General features: G+C 46.1%; 1 protein-coding gene across 1 annotated transcript in view; it reads right to left on the reverse strand.

Moving 5' to 3' along the window:
- LOC126470665 (uncharacterized) overlaps positions 1-23,606 on the reverse strand; it is a 1,059,339-nt gene that overhangs the window by 332,689 nt on the left and 703,044 nt on the right. Inside the window, exon 15 of the mRNA XM_050098659.1 lies at positions 5,901-6,015. Coding sequence (XP_049954616.1) covers positions 5,901-6,015 — 115 coding nt within the window. The remainder of the gene's footprint in view (positions 1-5,900; positions 6,016-23,606) is intronic.

Below are 23,606 nucleotides of genomic sequence, written 5' to 3' on the forward strand. Positions count from 1 at the left end.
ACGTTGTGCTTTTCGTTCAGTTCTTGATTTGTGGCCATCATTAACCCGTCGCCAGTGTTATACAAATATGTCACAAGCACCAGTAATAACTCTTGGTTCAAATAAAGTTATGTGATCCAAAGAAACCCGACACAGTGTGACTGATTTTTCAGTACTCTTACATTATCATTAACTTTATTATTCATTGTTTATAACAGAGCTAAATACACACATCAAAAAGTTTTGCATCAGCCCGGTTCCCAGAACTCCTGAAGATAGACGTTGACTGGGGATATTGTATCACAAACACAGTCCTTTTGACTGTTCAGAGATGTCACTAAACCTGCCCAAAGATGTAAACAACCATGCATGAGCGGCGCCTATTAAACGGAGGGGGTCCATCAGCCGATCAGTTCCAGTCATTCCGCCAGTAAGGAGGTACACGGCCCGTGTTGTTTGTAGCTCAACAATGCCTAGACTGTCAATATCGCTGTTCGATGGCGTCCGCATTGTTACTTTGTGCCAGGAAGGGCTCTCAACAAGGAAAGTGTCCAGGCATCTCGGGGTGAACCAAAGCGATGTTATTCAGATATGGAGGAGACGCAGAGAGACAGGCCTCGCTCAGCCCGCCCAAGGGCTACAACTGCAGTGGATCACCGCTGCCTACGGATTATGGCTCGGAGGAACCCTGACAACAACGCCACCATGTTGAATAATGCTATTCGTGCAGCCATAGGACTTCATGTTACGACTCAAACTGTGCGCAATAGGCTGCATGATTCGCAACTTCACTCCAGACGTCCGTGGCGAGGTCCATCTTTGCAACCACGACACCATGCAGCGCGGTACAGATGGGTCCAACAACATGCCGAATGAACCGCTCAGGATGGGCATCACGTTCTCTTCACCGATGAGTGTCGCATATGCCTTCAACCAGACAATCGTCTGAGATGTGTTTGGAGGCAACCCGGTCAAGCTGAACACCTTAGACACACTGTCCAGCATGTGCAGCAACGTGGAGGTTCCCTGCTGTTTTGGGGTGGCATTATGTGGGGCGACGTACGCCACTGGTGGTCATGGAAGGCGCCGAAACGGCTGTAGGAAACGCGAGTGCATCCTCCGACCGATAGTGCAACCATATCGACAGCATATTGGCGAGGCATTCGTCTTCATGGACGTCAATGCGTGGCTCCATCGTGCACATCTTATGAATGACTTCCTTCCGGATAACGACATCGTTCGACTAGAGTGGCCTAGGATAAATGCCTAGGATAAATTTCAAAGGGTTAAATACGTACGACGTGACCCACCAATCACTCTGAGGGATCTACGCCAAATGGCCGTTGAGGAGTGGGACAATCTGGGCCAACAGTGCCTTGATGAACTTGTGGACAGTATGCCAAGATGAATACAGGCATGCATCAGTGCAAGAGGACGTGCTACTGGGTATTAGAGTTACCGGTGTGTAAAGCAATCTGGACCACCACCTCTGAATGTCTCGCTGTATGGTGGTACAACGTGCAATGTGTGGTTTTCATGAGCAATAAAAAGGGCGGAAATGATGTTTATGTTGACTTCTAATCCAATTTTCTGTACAGGTTCCGGAACTCTCGGAACCTAGGTGACTTTTTTTGATGTGCGTATAACACACGATGTAGTTGTTTTGTGGTCTTCAGTCCAGAGACTGGTTTGATGCAGCTCTCCATGCTACCCTATCCTGTGCAAGCTTCTTCATCTCCGAGTAACTACTGCAATCTACATCCTTCTGAATCTGCTTCGTGCATTCATCTCTTGGTCTGCCTCTACGATTTTTACCCTCTAAGATTCTCTGCAATACTAAATTGGTGATCTGTTGACGCCGCAGAACATGTTATACCAAACGGTCCCTTCTTTTAGTCAGGTTATACTACAATTTCCTCTTCTCCCCAGTTCTTTTCAGTACCTCCTCATTAGTTACGTGATCTACCCATCTAATCTTCAGCATTCTTCTGTAGCACCACATTTCGAAAGCTTCTATTCTCTTCTTGTCTAAACTATTTATCGTCCACGTTTCACTTCCATACATGGCTACACTCCATACAAATACTTTCAGAAACGACTTCCTGACATTTAAATCTATACTCGATGTTAACAAATTTTTCTTCTTCAGAAACGCTTTCCTTGCCATTGCCAGTCTACATTTTATATCCTCTCTACTACGACCATCATCAGTTATTTTGCTCCCCAAATAGCAAAACTCACCTACTACTTTGTCTCATTTCCTAACCTAATTTCCTCAGCATCTCCTGACTTCATTCTACTACAATCCATTATCCTTGTTTTGCTTTTGTTGTTCATCTTATATCCTCCTTTCAAGACACTTTCCATTCTGTCCAACTGCTCTTCCAAGTCCTTTGCTGTCTCTGACAGAATTGAAATGTCATCGGCAAACCACAAAGTTTTATTTTTTCTCCATGGATTTTAATTCCTACTCCAAATTTTTCTTTATTTTGCTTTAGTGCTTGCTCAATATGCAGATTGAATAACATCGAGGATAGGCTACAACACTGTCTTACTCCCTTCTCAACCATTGCTTCCCTTTTATGCCCCTCGACTCTTATAACTGCCATCTTGTTTCTGTACAAATTGTAAATAGCCTTTCGCTCCCTGTATTTTATCCCTGCCACCTTCAGATTTTTAAAGAGTGTATTCGAGTTAACATTGTCAAAAGCTTTCTCCAACTCTACAAATGTTAGAAACGTAGTTTTGCCGTTCCTTAATCTATCTTCTAAGGCAAGTCGTAGGGTCAGTATGGCCTCTCGTTTTCCAACATTTCTACGGAATCAAAACTGATCTTCCCCGAGTTCGGCTTCTACCAGTTTTTTCATTCGTCTGTAAAGAATTCGTGTTAGTATTTTGCAACCGTGACTTATTAAACTGATAGTTCGGTAATTTTCACACCTGTCGACAGTCTTTGGGATTGGAATTATTACATTCTTCTTGAAGTCTTAGGGTGTTTCGCCTGTCTCATACATCTTGCTCACCAGACGGTAGTTTTGTTATGGCTGTCTCTCTCAAGGCTATCAGTAACTCTAATGTAATGTTGTCTATTTCCGGGGCCTTTTTTTGACTTAGCTCTTCCAGTGCTCTGTCAAATTCTTTACGCAGTATCATATCTCCCATCTCATCTTCGTCTACGTCCTCTCCTATTTCCATAGTATTGCCCTCAAGTACATCGCCTTTGTATAGACCCTCTATATACTCCTTCCATCTTTCTGCTTTCCCGTCTTTGCTTAGGTTCATATGGCTCTGAGCACTATGCGACTTAACTTCAGAGGTCATCAGTCGCCTAGAATTTAGAAATAATTAAACCTAACTAACCTAAGGACGTCACACACACACACACATCCATGCCCGAGGCAGGATTCGAACCTGTGACCGTAGCGGTCGCTCGGTTCCAGATGGTAGCGCCTAGAACCGCAAGGCCACTCCGGCCGGCCTTTGCTTAGGACTGATTTTCTGTCTGAGCTTTTGGTATTCATACAGTGGTTCTCTGTTCTCCAAAGGTCTCTTTAATTTTCCTGTAGTACGTAAACTATTTATTTTAAAATTTCAGAAACTAATAGGTTTAGTCCACGAAATATTGTGTTTGTGGCATCTAGAGGACGAAAATATCACAATCGAAATATAGTTCAAAAATGGTTCAAATGGCTCTGAGCACTATGGGACTTAACTTCTAAGACCATCAGTCCCCTAGATCTTAGAACTACTTAAACCTAACTAACCTAAGGACATCACACACATCCATGTCCGAGGCAGGATTCGAGCCTGCGACCGTAGCGGTCACGTGGTTCCAGACTGTAGCGGCTAGAACCACTCGGCCACCCCGGCCGGCAGAAATATAGTTCGGAATCTATTGGGTGAAACTGCAGGTTACTTCGAAACCTCAAATATGCGCAATTTTTGTTGGAAATTTTAGGGATAGATTATAACCTCAAAAATTAATTTGTTCACGTAAAAAGGGGAGCATATCTTGTATGCTTATAGCTAATGTGCTGGATCACTTTTGTGGAAGGTTGTCATTAGTTGTCTACAAATTATTATTACTGCTTACTGGCGTTTTATGCCAGTAGGGTAGTGATTCTGTTACTATGAAGTGGTTTGAAAATGTGGTGTACGGTATGTATTTCCATTTCTATGAGCTTTAGGTTTTCAGAGTAACTTATGCTGCACTTTATGCTTGTCTTTCACTCTTGCACTCTTGTGCTAAATGACAGTGATTGACGGTTAATTGAGATACGTCTGCACAAATTTAAATAAATACAGCTCAACAGAGTGTTTATAAGTTGCTTTTCAAGGTCACCACAAATTGTCTCGAGTATTTAACAGAGCGTTTCTCCAGTCATCACATGTATTTGTGAAACTTGTCTGATTATTCTCATAACTGATGACTGTTTGTATAGTACTCGCTTTACGAGACAGGAAAGCTCATTCACATGCATTCGGCGGCTTTTTAACAGCAGAAGCTGCTATACAGCATTCGTAACCAAACACAGAGGTATCCTTGTATCCACCCCACGCTAGAGGTTAAAATTTAACCTACTTCATACATAGAATAGATTCTAGACTAACCTAACCTCCTTGACATTGCCAGAAACTGACGAAGGAAATCGGACGTACTATGTCAACGCTATCGGCCGATATCATCGGGCAACCTCTGGCGACGGTGTCTGACGGCCGTTGTCGATGTCATTGTGAACGCAGTCCTGGCGCAGTGTTGCACAACCCAGTCTCTGTGTAATCAGCGACCACTTGTAATCATCGCTAACGATGACAATATCGTTGTACCACACATCCGACTGCTTATAGACAAATGTACTCTGATGTGAAACTATAACTGTGCAATGAACAAAGCGCTAATGTTCAAATCAGATGTGTGTCAAATCTTATGGGACTTAACTGCTAAGGTCATCAGTCCCTAAGCTTACACACTACTTATCCTAAACTATCCTAAGGACAAACACACACACCCATGCCCGAGGGAGGATTCGAACCTCCGCCGGGACCAGCCGCACAGTCCATGACTGCAGCGTCTTAGATCGCTCGGCTAATCCCGCGAGGCACGCTAATGTTATCAAAGCGACAGCATCATATTTGTATACAAATTTAAATAGTTACCATGCTCAAGCTTTAATAAATTACTAATAAATTGTGTGTGTGTGTGTTGTAGTATCTGATCGATCGCCTCCAAAAGTACTCATTAGTTGCAGCAATACACCACAGATAAGTCTGTAGATTTCTTAGGCCAAGAAATTTCCTCATTCTATAGCGTCTGTCTTTGTCGCAAGTAGTGTGGGCACTACGCAATAACATTAAGCGTACCACGCTCAAGTAGCAGGGAATGGGGCTGCAGAACGTCCTGAGCTTATAAATATGCTCACAGCCCAACTAAAAATGCATATTTCACAGTATCGTTTCTCCGTTTTCCTGCCATTCAAATTTAGAGATAGTCTTGAGGCGTGTGATGATGGTCGTTGCCTGTAGAATTCAAATGGCCAGTGTCGAGCCCATTATGACACTCGATTGTAATGCCTTTGGAAGGTTAATTTCAAAATTGTCTAAATGGCTCTGAGCACTATGCGACTTAACTTCTGAGGTCATCAGTCACCTAGAACTTAGAACTAATTAAACCTAACTAACCTAAGGACATCACACACATCCATGCCAGAGGCAGGACTCGAACCGTAGCGGTCGCTCGTTTCCAGACTGTAGCGCCTAGAACCGCACAGCCACTTCGGCCAGCGGTTAATTTCAAGGAAGAAGCTACTGCAGAGTGAAAGTTTCATTTTTGATTCTGATATTTATTCTAGTAATAACACAAATCGGTTTCTTATCGATCGGTTGTATTACAAGTAATTAAAAAGTAATGATTAGGAACAGACCTGTTGTTTATATGACAGAGAGTCCAGCGTGCCGACGGAGAGAGTAGTAGGAGGATCTGGAGAATCTAGAGGGCTGCTCGCTGGAGTCCCACCTCTCGCTGTATTCAAATAAATGCTGGAACATAAAAACATAGCCAGCTAAGTTAGGGTCAGTGTGTGTATGTGCTACTCGCCATGCATTAAGTATGATACACTACAAAATGGTTCAAATGGCTCTAAGCACTATGGGACTTACAATCTGAGGTCATCAGTCCCCTAGACTTAGAACTACTTAAACCTAACTAACCTAAGGACATACACACATCCATGCCCGAGGCAGGATTCGAACCTGCGACCGTAGCAGCAGCGCGGTTCCGGACTGAAGCGCCTAGAACCGCTCGGCCACAACGGCCGGCTGATACACAACAGGTCATGAAAATTGTAACACTGTCAATGAAACATACATATCAAATGGATGTAAACCACAACAGTAGATTCTAAGCAGAGTATCGTTACTGCTGTGGTATTCAGTCCGAACGCAGGTATAGTGCAGCTCTTCAAACTAGTTGTAATGTCCCGTCTATTAAAATCGGGATCACGAGGTGTATGCGCAGTAGCAAGCCGAGCCGCTGTTATCGCAGCTCACAGTAAACCCAACTAGCGCTCAGCAGCCCGATATTGCGGTAACGAACTGTGTTATGATTAAGTTTACGTGCGAAAACAAGGTTGTTTACGGCAGTGTGAATTTTTATTAGTGACAGGCGATCGAGTACAGAGTTACACTGTAATTATCAGTATATTGAGGGACTTTAAAGGGTAAGTTTTTAATTTAAATGCGTTTACGTGCGAAAAGAAGGTTGTTTACGGCAGTGTGAATTTTTGTTAGTGACAGGAGATCGAGTACAGAATTACACGGTAATTACCAGTATACTGAAGGACTTTAAAGGGTAAGTTTTTAAGTGAAAAATAATGGTTTGATGTGTGATCGCCAGTTGTACTAATCACAACAGACAAATAAGTAAGTTAGGAATTACTTTTCATATATTTCCTAAAAACAACTAGATGACACACAAATGTATAATTCCTTGTAAACATACAGATTCGTTTGCAGTTGAAAATGCTCGTGTCTGCCCAATACATTATACTGATTAGGATTATGAAAGGGATTTGAAAAGTGAACTGTTGAATATTAGTGCGAAACGCAGATTGAAGATGGATGCTGTTCCAAATGTACCATCCTCCGGTGATGATTTAGGGCGTGGTAATGAGCCTATTGATGAGAGAAACCTTTTGGCACAAAAGCAAAGTACCGTAAATAAGAGTCTATCTCTGACGCAGAGAGTCTACCCCAGGAATTGGAACATCTGAGAACTGTATTTCGAAAAAAATGGGCACTCAGAGTGGCAGATTCAAGGTGCTCTCCACCCAACCACTACAGCACAACCTGTGGGGATGGATGAAATCACGAGGGAGAAGGTAGGCACTGCGTTTATTCCATATACAGGCACACTGTCGGGGAAAATCGCCCGCATTTTGAAGAAACACCGGGTCGGAACTGCGTTTTGTCCTCCGAATAAAACTCGTGCACTGGTGGGGAGCGCCAAAGATGACGTCGGTTTGAGGAAGGCCGGCGTGTACCAGATTCCGTATCAATGTGGCAAGTCGTATATTGGTCAGACGATACGTACCGTCGAGGATTGATACCGTGAACACCAGAGGCACACTCGACTGATGTATCCGAGCAAGTCGGCGGTCGCTGAACATTGTTTGTCGGAAATTCACGCTATGGAGTATGAACGCACGAGGATTGTGGTACAGACGTCGAGATACTGGGACTGCGTTGTTAGAGAGGCCATCGAAATTCGCACCGATGACGACCTCATAAACCGTGACTGTGGCAATAATCTTAGCAAGGCTTGGGAACCAGCGATTGGGTTAATCAAGAGTAAATCGAGCAAACGTATAGTTGTGACGACCACGGCGGACAGAGCCATCACACCGACGTCATCTCAGACGCCGTCGCAATCTGTTCCACCGCGCGACCGTGGCGCGGGGTGCGGAGGGCGGAGGGAGTGCACCGCGGGCGGAGGGTATTTAAATCGGCCGCTGCCGCGACCAAACCCAGTTCCCCCTGAGCAGCCATAGCGTATGGATCTCCGTACCGGCACGTTTACAGGAGCTCAGTCCGGCAGTTCACCTGATGATGGCGACATGTATGATCGCCGAAATATTGTGCCCGTTGGACACTGTAGACCGGCAGTACACCCGTGGATATTTTGATTATCAAATACGCCGGGAGAAACTCAAGAATCACATATTACTCACTAATGAAGAAATTCCTACTAGACAAAATGTTAACCATGAAAACGAACACCGCTGTAAATGCGACAATGCGTGCTTACCCCAACAATTATAAATAACGGAAACAGAAGTAAAAGACCTTAGGCAAAAGAATGCAGATTTACAGGCAAAGGGAATTACGTTCTTCGGAGGCTGTGTACCAGTATTTCACCGGCCATAGAAAAAAATACACTAATATAAAGCCTAATAATAATAGCAAAAATTATATTACATTAAAACATGGAAAATGAGCTAAACATGAATGTGCCATGTGCGTATAAGCTTTCAATGCAATGCGGTGTGGCGAGAGGGTTGATAGTGACGTCACAGCTCACAGCCCGCCTGCGCGTGACTAACGTGCATTCTAGCATCCGTGAGTCGTGTTCATCGAAGAATAGACAAGAAAAAGAGTGGCTATTGTTACTGAAATCATAAGTTTGTAAAGTAAATGTTGCAAATGTGTTTCTGTGTGTATGGGGAAACGTCTCGTGGCCGTGACAGGAATCACACCCTCGTTGGATGCGGAGTTTTCAGTGACTGGTGGGCTGTATGACAACCAGATGCCGTCACACCTAAGAGAAGCACAGTTGCACCAAGATAGTATATGCAGGGAGAACCAGAACTCCACTGACAAACTTAACGTTTTTCAGGTATATATTCTGAGTATTTTGGGATAAGGGACCCTGATCTCCGGCGGCCCGTTACTGAGTGACGCACAGTTAAATCTCACACGAGGGCCCCACCGAGCGGAGTCGGTCTCCCTTCTCGCTGTCTCTGTTGGGGACGCCACGCATACTCGATACCAGAGGACGCTAAGTTCACATGATCTCACTGGCCACGACTCTGGTTGTCCGGCGCGTCTTTATAAGCAACCGCACTCAGCGTTTCGCCCCAGACTCACTGAATCTACCGACTTATCAACCTTAGTATGGACGAATGCAGTGAGACATTACATCGACGTAGCACGGAGCTATTAACACTAAGCACTATTTCATGTCAGTCACCTATCGGATTGTATCAGCATTCAAGATTGCGAACAGAATAAGTTCTCTCTCCAAAGCACCCCCCACATAAGCCATACACAAGAATGGTTAAGAAAAAGCTTAGAAACCTGAAGCAGAAGCCACCCAACAAATCAGAGTAATCCAGAGACTTCACTGTAGATGAGATCATTGCAGCAATCAAAGAAATGAAAAAAACGCAAAGCTCCAGGATTTGATGTGATACATCCAGAGTTCCTCATCAATTGTGGAAACAGGGCTCGTAGATGGTTTGCAAGTTTCTTCACTAATATTATGCTATCAGGGAACGCGCCAAAAGCCTTAAAAAAAACAAAAATCATAGCAATACTGAAGCCGGGTTAACCAGCGAAAAAAATTGGTAGCTATCGTCAAATCGTCCTCCTGATCTGCTCCTACAAGCTTTTGGAAAGAGTCATCCTCAACCGAATCGATCCAAAGATCCATAAAGTTATTCCCATCGAACAGGCAGAATTCAGACCAAACAAAAGCTGTGCAGACCAAGTGCTTAGCTTAACTACACACATAGAAGCTGGATTCCAACGTCGCCTTAAAACGTCAGTGGCTTTTAGTGATCTTACAGATGCCTATGATACTGTATGGAGACAAGGACTGTTGTACAAACTCGCTAGTGTCATACACTGCCAGATCACAATCAGGCTCAAAACAACATGCTGTCTGAGAGATACTACCAAGTAGTCCTTGGCAAACAACTAAGCAGACATAGGAAACTTGATAATGCTCTTCCTCAAGGCTTAGTTCTGCCGCCATTCCTGTTGTTTTGTATACATCTGACCTCCATGAAACAAAAGTCAGGGAAGTTCATCTATGCAGATGATCTGGCCTTGGCCACCCAGCAGAGAACTCTTGAAGCTGGTGAGGAGATCCTACCAGCAGATCTAAGCACAATAGATGAATAGTTCAAAAAGTGGAAACAGATACCAAATGAAACGAAGACAGAAGTCAGCTGCTTTCACCTTACAACAGAATGGCCAATGCGAAGTTCAAAAATGGTTCAAATGGCTCTGAGCACTATGGGTCCTAACTGCTGTGGTCATTAGTCCCCTAGAACTTAGAACTACTTAAACCCAACTAACCTAAGGACATCACACACATCCATTCCCGAGGCAGGATTCGAATCTGCGACCGTAGCGGTCGCGCGGTTCCAGACTGTAGCGCCTAGAACCGCTCGGCCACTCCGGCCGGCAATGCGAAGTTGAATGTCACCTTTAATGGTCAGGTCCTTCACCACCAAGACTCTCCAAAATATCTAGGAGTGACTCTTGATAGAACCCTCTTTTACAGGAAGCACTTAGAAAACACCGCAGCAAAGCTGAGATCACGCAATAACATCATGCAGAAGCTGAGTGGTACCTCATTGGGCGCAAGAGCTACGACACTGTGATGCGCTACCTTAACGCTGCTCTATTCTGTTGGCGAATACTGTGCCCCAGTGTGGCTCAATAGCAAATACGTGAGAAAAATTGACGTGGAGCTAAATTCAGCAATGAGGACAATAACAGGCTGCATCAAATCTACTTCTCTATACTGGTTACCACATCTAAGCAACATTGCGCCACCAGACCTACGAAGACAGAATGCCCTCCGCAAGGAATACCAAAAATTACTTAAAATCCCCGAGCTTCCAATGCACTCTGACGTTCCTGCACTCCGAATGAACCGATTAAAATCTAGGCAGCCATCTGACCTACTGGCAGAATCGCTACAGGCAGCTACTTTCTATAAGAACAAAAAGTGGACAGAAATGTGGAACACTATTGCTCTTGAGGAATATCAGACCCTCCAAACACCTGAAACAAGACCAGCAGTATGGAACTAACGCGACATGCCTGGAAAACAATTAATCGGATCAGCACAGGCCACGGTATCTGTGCTGGAAACCTCTACCGACGGGGAAGGGTTTCACCTTTTCAGTGTGACTGTGGAAATGAACACCAGGCAGTCAATCACATTGTAACGAGCTGTAGCAGAAGGGCCTACCATGGGAACTGTGGTGTCACCGCCAGACACCACACTTGCTAGGTGGTAGCCTTTAAATCGACCGCGGTCCGTTAGTATACATCGGACCCGCGTGTCGCCACTATCAGTGATTGCAGACCGAGCGCCGCCACACGGCAGGTCTAGAGAGACTTCCTAGCACTCGCCCCAGTTGTACAGCCGACTTTGCTAGCGATGGTTCACTGACAAAATACGCTCTCATTTGCCGAGACGATAGTTAGCAGAGCCTTCAGCTACGTCATTTGCTACGACCTAGCAAGGCGCCATTGCCAGTTACTATTGAGATTATGAATAATGTACCATCAAGAGCGATGTTCACCAATTATGAATTAAAGTTAAGTATTCCAGCAGCTACGTACGTTTTTTGCTAAAGTCTAATTTCATTGACCTGTTCCAGACCTCACGCCAGCCTGCGTGAGCTAAAACGCGTGCCTTTCGGCTTCCTCTAGTAGTACCGGGTTGGCTCTCTTGCCAACCCACAACATGAACTTGGAAGATTTCTTTGAAGTGACAGAGGCAGCCCTTGAATGGATCGACAAATTAGATATTAATTTATAGACTTATTTTTTAAATTACAAATTATGAAATTAATATCTTTTTGTAAAATTTTGTAAAACTATGTAATACATAATTGCTAGTCGCTGTTCATATGTAATGCCATACGCTAAATAAATAAAGAGCATTCAAGAATACTTGTCACAATCAAGAACATTACTCTCAGTGTATATAACTCAACAGCACAGAAGGACGAACGGCACTTCATAGTTATGCATACAAGTATTTAGTGTACATATTGGAAATAAATTTGTTAATGTGTTATCTTTTTGTAGATGTCTGTTCATCTTTATCAGCCACCTCAACTACCGATACATTAGACGTCCACTGACGGCGAGTCTGCTGCTTAAGTGTGGCGACTGCCATAAATTCGTAAAACTTCATACTTTTTGTGCGGAGTATATGCTGAGGTGACAAACGTCATGGGCTACTTGCTAATACTGTGTCGTACCTCCTTTTGGCTGGCGTACTGCAGAAACTCGACGTGGCATGGACTCAACCAGCCGTTGAAAGTCCCCTGCAGAAATACTGACCCAAGCTGCCTCTATAGCCGTCCATAATTACGAAAGAGGTGCCACTGCAGGATTTTGTGCGCGAACTGAACTCTCAATTCTGTCCCATAAATATTGGACGGGATTCATGTCAGACGATCTGCATGGCCATAATCATTCGCTCGAAGTGTCCAGAATGCTCTTCAAACCAATCGTGAGAAACTGTGGCCCAGTGACATTGCCCATTGTCATTCATAAAGATTGCATCGTTGTTTGGGAACATGAAGTCGATGAATGGCCGCCAAGTAGCCGAGCATAACCATTTCCAGTCAATGATCGGCTCAGCTGAACGAGAGGACCCAGTCCATTCCATGTAAACACAGCCAACTCCATTATGGAGCCACCACCACCTTGCACATTGCGTTGTTGACAACTTGGGTCCATAGCTTCGTTGGGTCTGTTCAACAACCAAACCGTACCACCAGCTCTTACCAACAGAAATCGGGACTCGTCTCACCAGACCACGGCTTTCCAGTTGTCTGGGGTCGAAACGATATGGTCATGAGCCCAGGAGAGACACTGCAGGCGATGTGTGCTCTTAGGAAAGGCACTCGCGTCGGCCGTCTGCTGCCATAGCCCTTTAACGCCAAATTTCTCTGCGGTGTCCTAACAGATACGTTCGTCGTACGTCCCACATTGGTTTCTACGGTCATTTCTCGCGATGTTGCTTGTCTGTGAGCACTGACACCTCTACGCAAATGCCGCTGCCCTCGGTCGTTACGTGAAGGTCGTCCGTCAATGTGTTGTCCGTCGTGAGAGGTAATGAATGAAATCTGATATTCTCGGGTCACTCTTAACTGTGTGGATCTCGGAATACTGAATTCTCTAACGATTTCCAAAATGTAATGTCCCATGCTTCTAGCTCTAATTACCATTCCACATTCACACTCGTGCGGTTGTAATCACGTTGGAAGCCCCTTCACATGAACCACGTGAGTACAAATGGCTGGTCCGCCAATGCACTGCCCTTTTATACCTTGTGTACGCGATACTGCCGCCACCGGTACATGTGTATATCACTGTCTCACGACTTCTATCATCTCAGTGCAGTACACATTGTCATTAATTTTTGTCTGCAGTGGTGACTTCTGGAGAGCTATTAATCCGTGCACTTATTTAGTTTCAGAACCAACAAATCACTGCTATTGGTCGACTGCTGAACGCACAACAAACCCAGCACAGAACAACGACTGAGGCACAGAATGCCAGCGGTCAGGTGCCACATCCTCCTTTCCGCTCTTCTGATGCAACACAAAAGGACTCGATAGAGAACCACCTTAATCTTGAGCAGCATTTCCAAGCATGCAACGTTTCGGGTGAAACACAACGCTCCTTCTTTTCTTCCGTGGTTAGGAGAGTATAATTTTAAGTTGTGCAATGAGCCCCAAATTCTACCCTATGAAGACATTGTAAGCAAACTGAATGACCTCTTCGACGCTCAGATTCATGTAGCTGCTACTTGTATCAAACTTCTCATGCATGTCGTTTTATTAAACAGTCCTAAAAGGAATGGATCACTGAACTCTAGGGCTTGATTAGGAACTTTAAATTAAACTGCTCTTGTGGAGCCTCATTTCAAGACGAAATGCTTGGTGATATCATTATTCAAAACCTGGCTGATAACAGAATACAGCCTGAGATTCTGAAGCATCGAAATATTGTTCTCAGTGACAGCGCTGAGGTGACAAAAGTCATGAGATAGTGATATGCGCATACACAGATGGGGGTAATATCGCGTATACAAGGTATAAAAGGGCAGTGCATTGGCGAAGTTGTCATTTATTTTCAGGTGATTCATGTGAAAAGGTTTCCGACATGATTATGGGCGCACGACGGGGATTAAGTCTCACCACGGAGAGCGCAGTGGCCTATGGCCTTCACTTAACGACGGAGAGCAGCGCCGTTTCCATAGACTTGTCAGTGCTAACAGACAAGCAACAATGCGTGAAATAATCGCAGAAACCAATGTGGGGCGTACTACGAACGTATCCGTTAGGACAGTGAGGTAAAATTTGGTGATAACGGTCTATGGCAGCAGACGACCGACGCGATTGCCTTTGCGAACAACACGTCATCGCTTGCAGTGCCTCTCCTGGGCTCGTGACCATATCGGTTGGATATTAGACGACTGGAAAACCGTGGTCTGGTCTGCTGAATTCCAATTTCAGTTGGTAAGAGCTGATGGTAGGGTTCGAGTGTGCCGCAGACCCCCGAAACCATGGGCCCAAGTTGTGAACAAGGCACTGTGCAAGGTGGTGGTGGGCCGGCCGCAGTGGCCGAGCGGTTCTAGGCGCTACAGTCTGGAACCGCGCGACCGCTACGGTCGCAGGTTCGAATCCTGCCTCGGGCATGGATGTGTGTGATGTCCTTAGGTTAGTTAGGTTTAAGTAGTTGTAAGTTGTAGGGGACTGATGACCTCAGATGTTAAGTCTCATAGTGCTCAGAGCCATTTGAACCATTTTGAACCAAGGTGGTGGTGACTCCATAATTGTTGTTCTTGATTGGTTTGAAGAAATTTCTGGACAATTCGAGCTTACTATGTGACCGACGTGAATCCTATTGAACATTTGTGGGATATAATCGAGAGATCCGTTCGTGTACAGAATCCTGCACCGGCAACACCTTCGCAATTATGGACGGCTATAGAGGCAGCATGGCTCAATATTTCTGCAGGAGACTTCCAACGAATTGTTGAGACCATGCCACGTCGGGCTGCTGCACTACGCTTGGCAAAAAGGATGTCCAACACGATATTAGGACGTATCCCATGACTTTTATCACTTCAGTCTACATAGAGCAAACGAAGTGCGGGAAGTGCAAGATTTTGCTGAACTTGATTTCAATATGCCTGTTGTTGCAATGCTGACAGCGGGTAGCTCACAGCAACCCCAGTTTCGCATGGCAGGGGATAACCGCCGGTACGGGCAAATGGTTCAAATGGCTCTGAGCACTATGAGACTCAACTGCTGAGGTCATTAGTCCCCTAGAACTTAGAACTAGTTAAACCTAACTAACCTAAGGACATCACAAACATCCATGCCCGAGGCAGGATTCGAACCTGCGACCGTAGCGGTCTTGTGGTTCCAGACTGCAGCGCCTTTAACCGCACGGCCACTTCGGCCGGCCGGTACGGGCAGGAGTGTAAACAAATCGCGGTGCACCCAGTCGTTTCCTCGGCTAATTCAAACCTTCCGAAGTCTTGGGTGAAATGTGTTACACGTGACCAAAAATAACTGCTTTCTCCACCACGCAGAATGCCGACACTCCCGTAAGCCAGGACAAAAATGGTTCAAATGGCTCTGAGCACTATGGGACTTAACTTCTGAGGTCATCAGTCCCCTAGAACTTAGAACTACTTAAACCTAACTAACCTAAGGACATCACACACATCCATGCCCGAGGCAGGATTCGAACCTGCGACCGTAGCGGTCGCGCTGTTCCAGACTGCAGCGCCTAGAACCGCTCGGCCACCCCGGCCAGCCTAAGCCAGGATACACACAGCAGGTGTGCATGCAAAAGAAACACAAAGTAAATTCTGTACCACACAAATCTCAACTTGAGGAAACTGAATTAAACAGATTCCGAATCTGTACCCACTCTTCCTGGTAATCCATCCAGGAACCATACACGAAAACAACAACGGCGCACAATGAAACGCACACTGCAGACCTTGCTTCGTTCTAATCAGCTCTTCTTTATTAAATGTATAGCTAGACGCTTCATCTATCATAATTCAAACAAAGACAGTATTCCACAAGTCGGAACACATAGTCACATTCAGAGCGCAAACTGCAAACGGTTCATATCTCTGCAAAATGGCAATCAGCCTGTACCATCTTAATTAGATACTGATTAATGAAAATACTTTTAAGCAACTAGGTCACCCTCAACTGTCCCTAGGTTAGTTAGGTTTAATTAGTTCTAAGTTCTAGGTGACTGATGACCTCAGAAGTTAAGTCGCATAGTGCTCAGAGCCATTTGAACCATTTGCACCTCACGGCCTACAACGATAAAAGTCTTTCCGTTCTAGGAACTTGAACTTTGCAAGAAAAAAATTGAAATAGGACTACGCCAGTGCCTTTCACCGTCGTTCAGTCTTATTCTAGTACTAACATTTCTGGCATAGGTGCTTTAGATTTATTTGATTTAGATATTCAGGTCGATGTTCATGCTACTGATACGCAACTTTCCCATGCCAGTATTCATCAGTTGTGTGAAAAATATGGATATTTCTTCGACATCACATTAGAACATGAGAAGAATTTGCAACCGCACGTAATCTCAAGGACAATGCGAAACCTGTTGTACCGCGCTCATCCGGTACCTGATACCTTTCGCGATGGAATTGGTTTTCAACTCAACAGATCAGAGTAAATCGGAGTTTTGAAATCTGTTTCTGCAAGTCGTTGGGCATCTCCACTTTTGATCGCAAGTAAAACAAATGGATAGATCAGGCTTTGTGTCCAGCTTATAGCTGAGGTTAACGATCAAACAGTTACTGATCCCTCCTAACTTTCATGTATTGGCGAGCTTATGGACTACCTAGCAGGTGGAAAATTCTTTTCAAAAACTAATTTATCTTCCCTTGGATGAGAGAACAAAAAAAAAGTATGGAGGTTAACACGCAGTTCGGCTTGTATCAATACCAGCGTCTTTCCTTCGGAGCCCCCAGGGGCTCAGCATTCATTTGCTGAGTACGGGCTTGCCGACCCCGGGGTCGGGTCAGCGCCGCCAGTCTCCTGTCACCGTAACCCCCGGACATGCTTCAGCGACTACCGTATGGTGCGGCGGTGGAATGTTGCGTGCTGCGGGGAATGGTAATCTTGGCTTGACCGCCTGGATTGCGAGGAAGGTAAACCTCTATAAAAACCCCTCAATCTTACGGTGTGCTGCGCGCCTATAAGGTGCATGGCTGTTGGGGTGGAACAGTCGCAAGTGGGCAACCTCTGGGGCACCTGCCGCACCCCAGTTGTATAAGGCTTACCTAGGCACGCGGGGCTCTGTCTAGGTGGACTTCTAGTACCCTAGCTGCTCGTGGGACCGAGATGGATCCTTCGAAATCCTCTTTTCCTCCTCCCAGCGGAAAGGGTGGGCCACTGGAAGGTTCTAACACCCAGTCTCTGAAGAAGGCTCGTGCAGTCAGTCCCCTGACTGCAGCACATCTTTGACAAGTCAAGTCTTTAGCAATAGAATGCATTCTGGTAATCAGAACGTGTTTCTCATTGTAAAACGGACGGAGGGTAGTTTTGAGAAGGTTTCGCCCTTCTATATACAAAAGGGTTTGGAGGGCATCTGTGACTCCTTAAAATCAGTGAAGCGTTTGCGTAATGGGACCTTGCTCGTGGAAACTTCCACTTCCCAGCAAGCAACTAACCTCCAAGCTGCTAAATGCCTTGGGGAGTATGCCATAGACACTGAACTGCACAGCACCTTGAATTATATCAAAGGTGTTGTGACATGCCGGGATCTAGTCGACATTCCCAAAGACGAACTGCAACGTGAGTGGGCTCCGGAAGGTATCGTTCATGTCCAACATATCATGAAGAGGGTTGATGTCAATCTTGTGAAATCTGACTCCTTTATTCTGACCTTCAGTAGCACGAAACTTCCAGAACATATTAAAGCTGGCTTCCTTCGCCTTAGTGTGAGGCCATATTTCCCGACCCCAATGCGCTGTTTTAAATGCCGGCGTTTTGGGCATACCACCTTAGGGTGTAAAGCCGAAGCGACTTGTGGCACCTGTGGTAAGGCTGCTCATGAAGGAGTTGGTTGCTCGTCTCCAGCCAGATGTATCAATTACTCTGGAAACCACTCTGTTTGGAGTAGGGACTGCCGAATACTTTTAGAGGAACGCAAAGTCCAGGAAATAAAAACAACCCAGCGCATCCCATATGGTGAGGCCAAGAAGATCTATAAGTCGATGCAACCTCCCACATTTGCTACATCTCTTGCATCCCTCGTTCAAAAGCCTTCTCCAAAAGACGATGCCTCAACGCAGACAGAGGTGGTGAGTATTGGTACTAATACCTGCAGCGGTCAGTGCACTTGCAATGCAGCCAGTGTTTCAGAGCCGGTAGCCCCTACTCGAACGGCAGACAAGGGTACAGTGGCGAACTTGGTCCAGCCCCTGGCGCCTCCAACAGCTGAGGCGGTTCCGAGACCCAGTACGGCCATTACCACTACCACATCGGCACCCCCAAAGCCCAACAAACTGCAGAAACCTCCTGTACAGCAGCAACAGCGGGTCAAATCCCGTGGTAAACCGTCTGACCATGCGGATGTTGTTTTACGTGAGGCTTCATCTGAGTTGATGGAATACGACGTATGTGTGGGGCAATCATCTCGCCCCACGCCTGCCCCTCCACCTGCTGCGGTCTCCCCGCCCCGTCGGAGAGACAGGATGAAACTGCTACCCCCATCATAGTTGGCTCCCATACTTCAGTGGAACTTGCAAGCGTTCAGGACACATATGGAGGAACTTCGTCTACTCTCTCAGGGTAGAGACCACTGTGTCTCTGTCTCCAGGAGATTTATTTCCATCCCTCATACTCCCCTGAGCTACGAGGCTATACACTCCACAAAAAGGACGACCTGCGTGGAGAGAGAGCTAGAGGAGGCGTAGGTATTTTCGTCAGGACGGACTACCACTCCTCGCCTCTCTCGCTTACGACGACTTTACAGGCCGTCGCTGTGTCCGTGCACGTGCGTCATCCATTGATTGTCTGTTCACTTTACTTGCCCCCACATGACGCACTTGATGAAGTAGCCCTCACCGACCTTCTTACACAGCTCCCCCAGCCATTCATTATTTGTGGTGATTTTAATGCCCACAATGTGCTTTGGGGCTCTGCAATTACCTGCCCCAGGGGTAGAGCAATTGAGAGGCGTCTCCTGTCATCCTGTGCCTACTTGCTCAATGGAGGACAGAGTACTCATTTCTGCACAGCGTCTGGGTCGTTCTCTGCCATTGATCTCTCGCTTTGCTCTCCAGCTCTTGCCACCAGTGCTCACTGGGAAGTGGTTGCTGATTTACACGGCAGTGATCATTTCCCAATCTGGATTCACCTGCCAGATGGCGTGGGCCCCGAAAGGAGACCACCACGATGGGTGCTCAGTGGATCCGACTGGACACTTTATAGTCAGTTGGCCCAGTTCGAACACTGTGCGAATGTTGAGGTGCGGGTGGATCATATTACCAAAACGGTCCACCACGCCGCTGCAGCATCCATTCCACAGTCCACAGGCCACCGGAAGAGGCCACCTGTGCTTTGGTGGAGTGCCGAATGCCGCTCTGCAATCAGGACCAGGCGTGCGGCTCTGCGTCGGTTCAAGTGTCGGCCGACTGCTGAGAATCTTGCAGCCTTTCGGGTGGCGAGGGCAAGATGTCGCCGCATTATTCGTGATAGCAAGAAGAGGTCATGGCAAAAGTTCCTGAACACCATTAATCGTTCCACCAAAAGTTCCATTGTGTGGGAGACCATCAGGAGAATTTCTGGCAGAGTAGGGAGGTGCCCCATGGCTGCTGTAATGAATAACGTCACTCTCCACACGGATCCGCGAGACATTGCTCAGACTATGGCAGCGTATTTTGCCACAGTTACTGCAACAACCAGTCAGGATCCAGGTTTCCAGCGCCATAGAGCCGTTGCTGAGAGATGTAGTCTGAACTTCCAGTCCACCTCTCATGAAGTTCACAACTGCCAATTTTCTATGTGGGAGCTGGATTCTGCATTGTCTGGAGGTCGTGACACATCCCCTGGTCACGACAGGATCCATTACAGTATGCTATGGCACCTCACAATGCGCAACAAAGAAATCCTCCTCGCACTTTTTAATGCAATTTGGGCGACGGGTCACTTTCCTAACGCGTGGCATGAGGCAGTTTTAATTCCTTTTTTAAAACCTGGGAAAGACCGCACGAGCCCGAGCAGCTACCGTAGTGTTGCCCTCACTAGTTGCATGGGGAAGACCTTGGAGCGGATGGTCAACCGCCGCCTTGTCTGGATGTTAGAATCCCGGCAACTCCTTAGTCGCTTTCAGTGTGGGTTCAGGAGGTTTCGTTCCACCTTCGATAACCTTGCCCTCCTGGAGGCGGCTATATAACAAGCTTTCCTACGCCGTCATCACCTTCTAGGTGTATTTTTCGACATCGAGAAGGCCTACGATACCACTTGGAGGCGTTTCATCCTGGAGCAGCTTCACGAATGGGGTTTTCGTGGTTGTCTTCCTCTTTTTATTCAGTCTTTCCTCTCGCCACGATATTTTAGATACCGAATTGGTGACACCCTGTCTGCTCGCTTTGAGCACGAGAACGGTGTCCCTCAGGGTAGCGTTTTAAGTGTGACTCTCTTTGCCATCGCTATTAATAGCATTACGTCCATAGTGAAAAGCCCTGTCCAGTGTTGCTTGTTTGTGGATGATTTCTCTGTGTTTTGCTCATCTTCAAGCCGTGCAACGACAACGCGTCAGCTGCAACTTACTATTAGACGTTTGGATGACTGGGCGCAGAAGAGTGGTTTTAAGTTTTCCACCGAGAAGTCTGTATGTGTTCTTTTCAACCGTTCTCGTTCGATTTTAACCTTTCCTGAGTTGAGGATGAGGGACACTATTCTTACATTTAAAGACACGATGAGATTTCTGGGGCTCATTTTTGACTCGAAGCTTACGTGGTTACCTCATCTTAAAGACCTGAAACGGCGGTCGCTTCAGGCTTTAAGTATTTTAAAATGTCTTAGCCACAGTACATGGGGAGCTGACAGGACTTGTCTGCTCCAGTTTTACAGGGGTTAGTGCAATCTCGGCTCGATTATGCGTGCACGGTGTATGGGTCTGCGACGCCTTCTTACTTAAAGACGTTGGACGCTGTGCACCATGAAGGGCTTCGGTTGGCCACTGGGGCATTCCGAACTAGCCCCATACCAAGCCTCTGTGCAGAGGCTGGTGAACCGCCACTTCATATGCGGCTACGGCTACTTACAATACGCCAGGCGTATAAAACTTTGTCCACACCATACACACCTGCATACCATACCGTTGCTCAGCCTCCTCTGGCACGGTTATTTCATAACCGGCAACGTGCGACGCAGCTCTATGGGATTCGCGCACAGGATTGCCTCGCTGCGATGTCTATGGTTGGTCTTCGTGTTTTACGTCGAGGTTGGAGCAGACCTCCACCTTGGCTCCTCCGGAGACCCAAACTTATTTTAGATTTGACTAATTTTAAGAAAGATAGCACACCAGATTTTACATTCCAATCTCTGTTTTTTAACATTTTAGATGTGCATGACGGTTTCACTGTCGTTTACACTGATGGCTCCAAACAGGAGAATTTCCTTAGCTGTTCTGTGGTGTTCCCTGATCATGTTACCCGGATTCGCCTCCCTGCTGAATATACTGTTTTCGCAGCGGTGCTCCACGCGATCCTGAAGGCACTGGAGCAGATGAATCGTGTTCGGGGCGATCGATTTCTTCTCTGCTCCGATTCTCTTAGTGCCTTAAAATCACTGCAGAACCTGTACCCGACTGAGGATATGGTCCAGCTGATATATGACCAACTGTACTTGCTCCAACGGCGGGGTAAAGAGGTATCCTTCTGCTGCGTGCCTGGTCATGTCGGAATATGGGGCTATGAACAGGCCGATCGGGCTGCTAAGGAGGCCTGCAGAGAGCAGGATGTGGTCCAGTGTCCTATTCCCTTGCAGTCTGTCATCTCTGCACTTCACAGGAAGTGCATGGAGTTGTGGGAGGACGAATGGCTGGCGGTGACGGCCAATAAACTGCGGTTGGTAAAGTCAACCACTCGGCCGTGGCGTTCCTCCTGCCGGTTGCTCAGGCGGGAAGAGGTGGCCCTCACACGTCTTCGGATCGGGCACTGTCCTCTCACACATAGCTTTTTATTACGGCGGGAGGATTTTCCGTTTTGTGATGCTTGTGGTGTGCACATCTCTGTCCGGCTTCATCCCACGCTTCGGTGTGGGTGAGCACATATTTTTCAACGATTGTTCCCCGTGTTTTATGTTCCGTTTTATATTCCTGTTCTGGGATTTTTCTTGACAACCGTCTCACTATGTTACTGAACGGGCACTGAAGACCTTGCTGTCGTGCGCCCAAAAACCCCTCTACTACTACTTTCATTCGGAGCGCTTCTGCTTCTGCGTCACTTCAACACTTTCCTCTGCTTCTGTGTTACTTCAAAGCTTTCTAGATCAAGTGAACGTCGAAGGTTCCGTGTTGTTCAAATTATTTAGATGAGATTACTGGATTTAGCCAAACATCGGAACAGCATTCCAAAAATTTGGAGTTTCTTTTTCAAGTTTAAAGAACGCAGGACTCAAGTGTATTTTACGGAAATGTTAATTTTTCATCACTGAAACTGAATATTTGGGACATGTCGTTGACACCCACGGTGCTTGTCCCTCGACTATGCATTTAGAAGCCAAACGGAGATTAGGCTCTCCTACAAATATACGAGAACTCCAAGCAGTTCTTGGAAAAATGACGTACTACATCAAATTCATTCCAAAGGCAGCGCAAATAGCAACACCTTTTTATCACCTCGGTAGTAAAAATGTTCCTTTTAGATGGACAGGAGAGTGTGGACAATATTTTGAGAAATCGAAGCAATCATTGCTTATTCGCCTAAGGCGTATGAATTTCGATCTGCAAAAACCTGTCATGCTTGCAGTTGACATATTATTACATGGAACAGATACTGTTTTATTTCACAAGGTTGGCAACATAGAACATCCAATAGCATTCGCGTCTAAGATGTTGAACAAGGCCCAAATCACCTACACTCAGCTGGAAAAAGAAGCTTTAGTCATAAGTTACGCCGGCCGTTGTGGCCGAGCGGTTCTAGGCGCTTCAGTCTGGAACCGCGCGACCGCTACGGTCGCATGTTCGAATCCTGCCTCGGGCACGGATGTGTGTGATGTCCTTAGGTTAGTTAGGTTTAAGTAGTTCTAAGTTCTAGGGGACTGATGATCTCAGGTGTTAAGGCCCATAGTGCTCAGAATCATCATCATAAGTTACGGTTTCAAAAAATTTCATCAATATCTGGAAGACAAAAAAATTTTTTTAATGATCATAAGACGACGAAAGATATACCTGATCATTCAGCACACAAGCTGCAATATTGCTCACTATTTCTTTTCAATTATCAATATGAAATTCCTTATCACTCTACAACACTGCACGCAAACACAGAAACTCTGTCACACTTACTTATTGGAAACGATCAGGGT

Source organism: Schistocerca serialis, chromosome 3, assembly GCF_023864345.2.
Source record: "Schistocerca serialis cubense isolate TAMUIC-IGC-003099 chromosome 3, iqSchSeri2.2, whole genome shotgun sequence".
Taxonomy (NCBI): Eukaryota; Metazoa; Arthropoda; class Insecta; order Orthoptera; family Acrididae; genus Schistocerca; species Schistocerca serialis.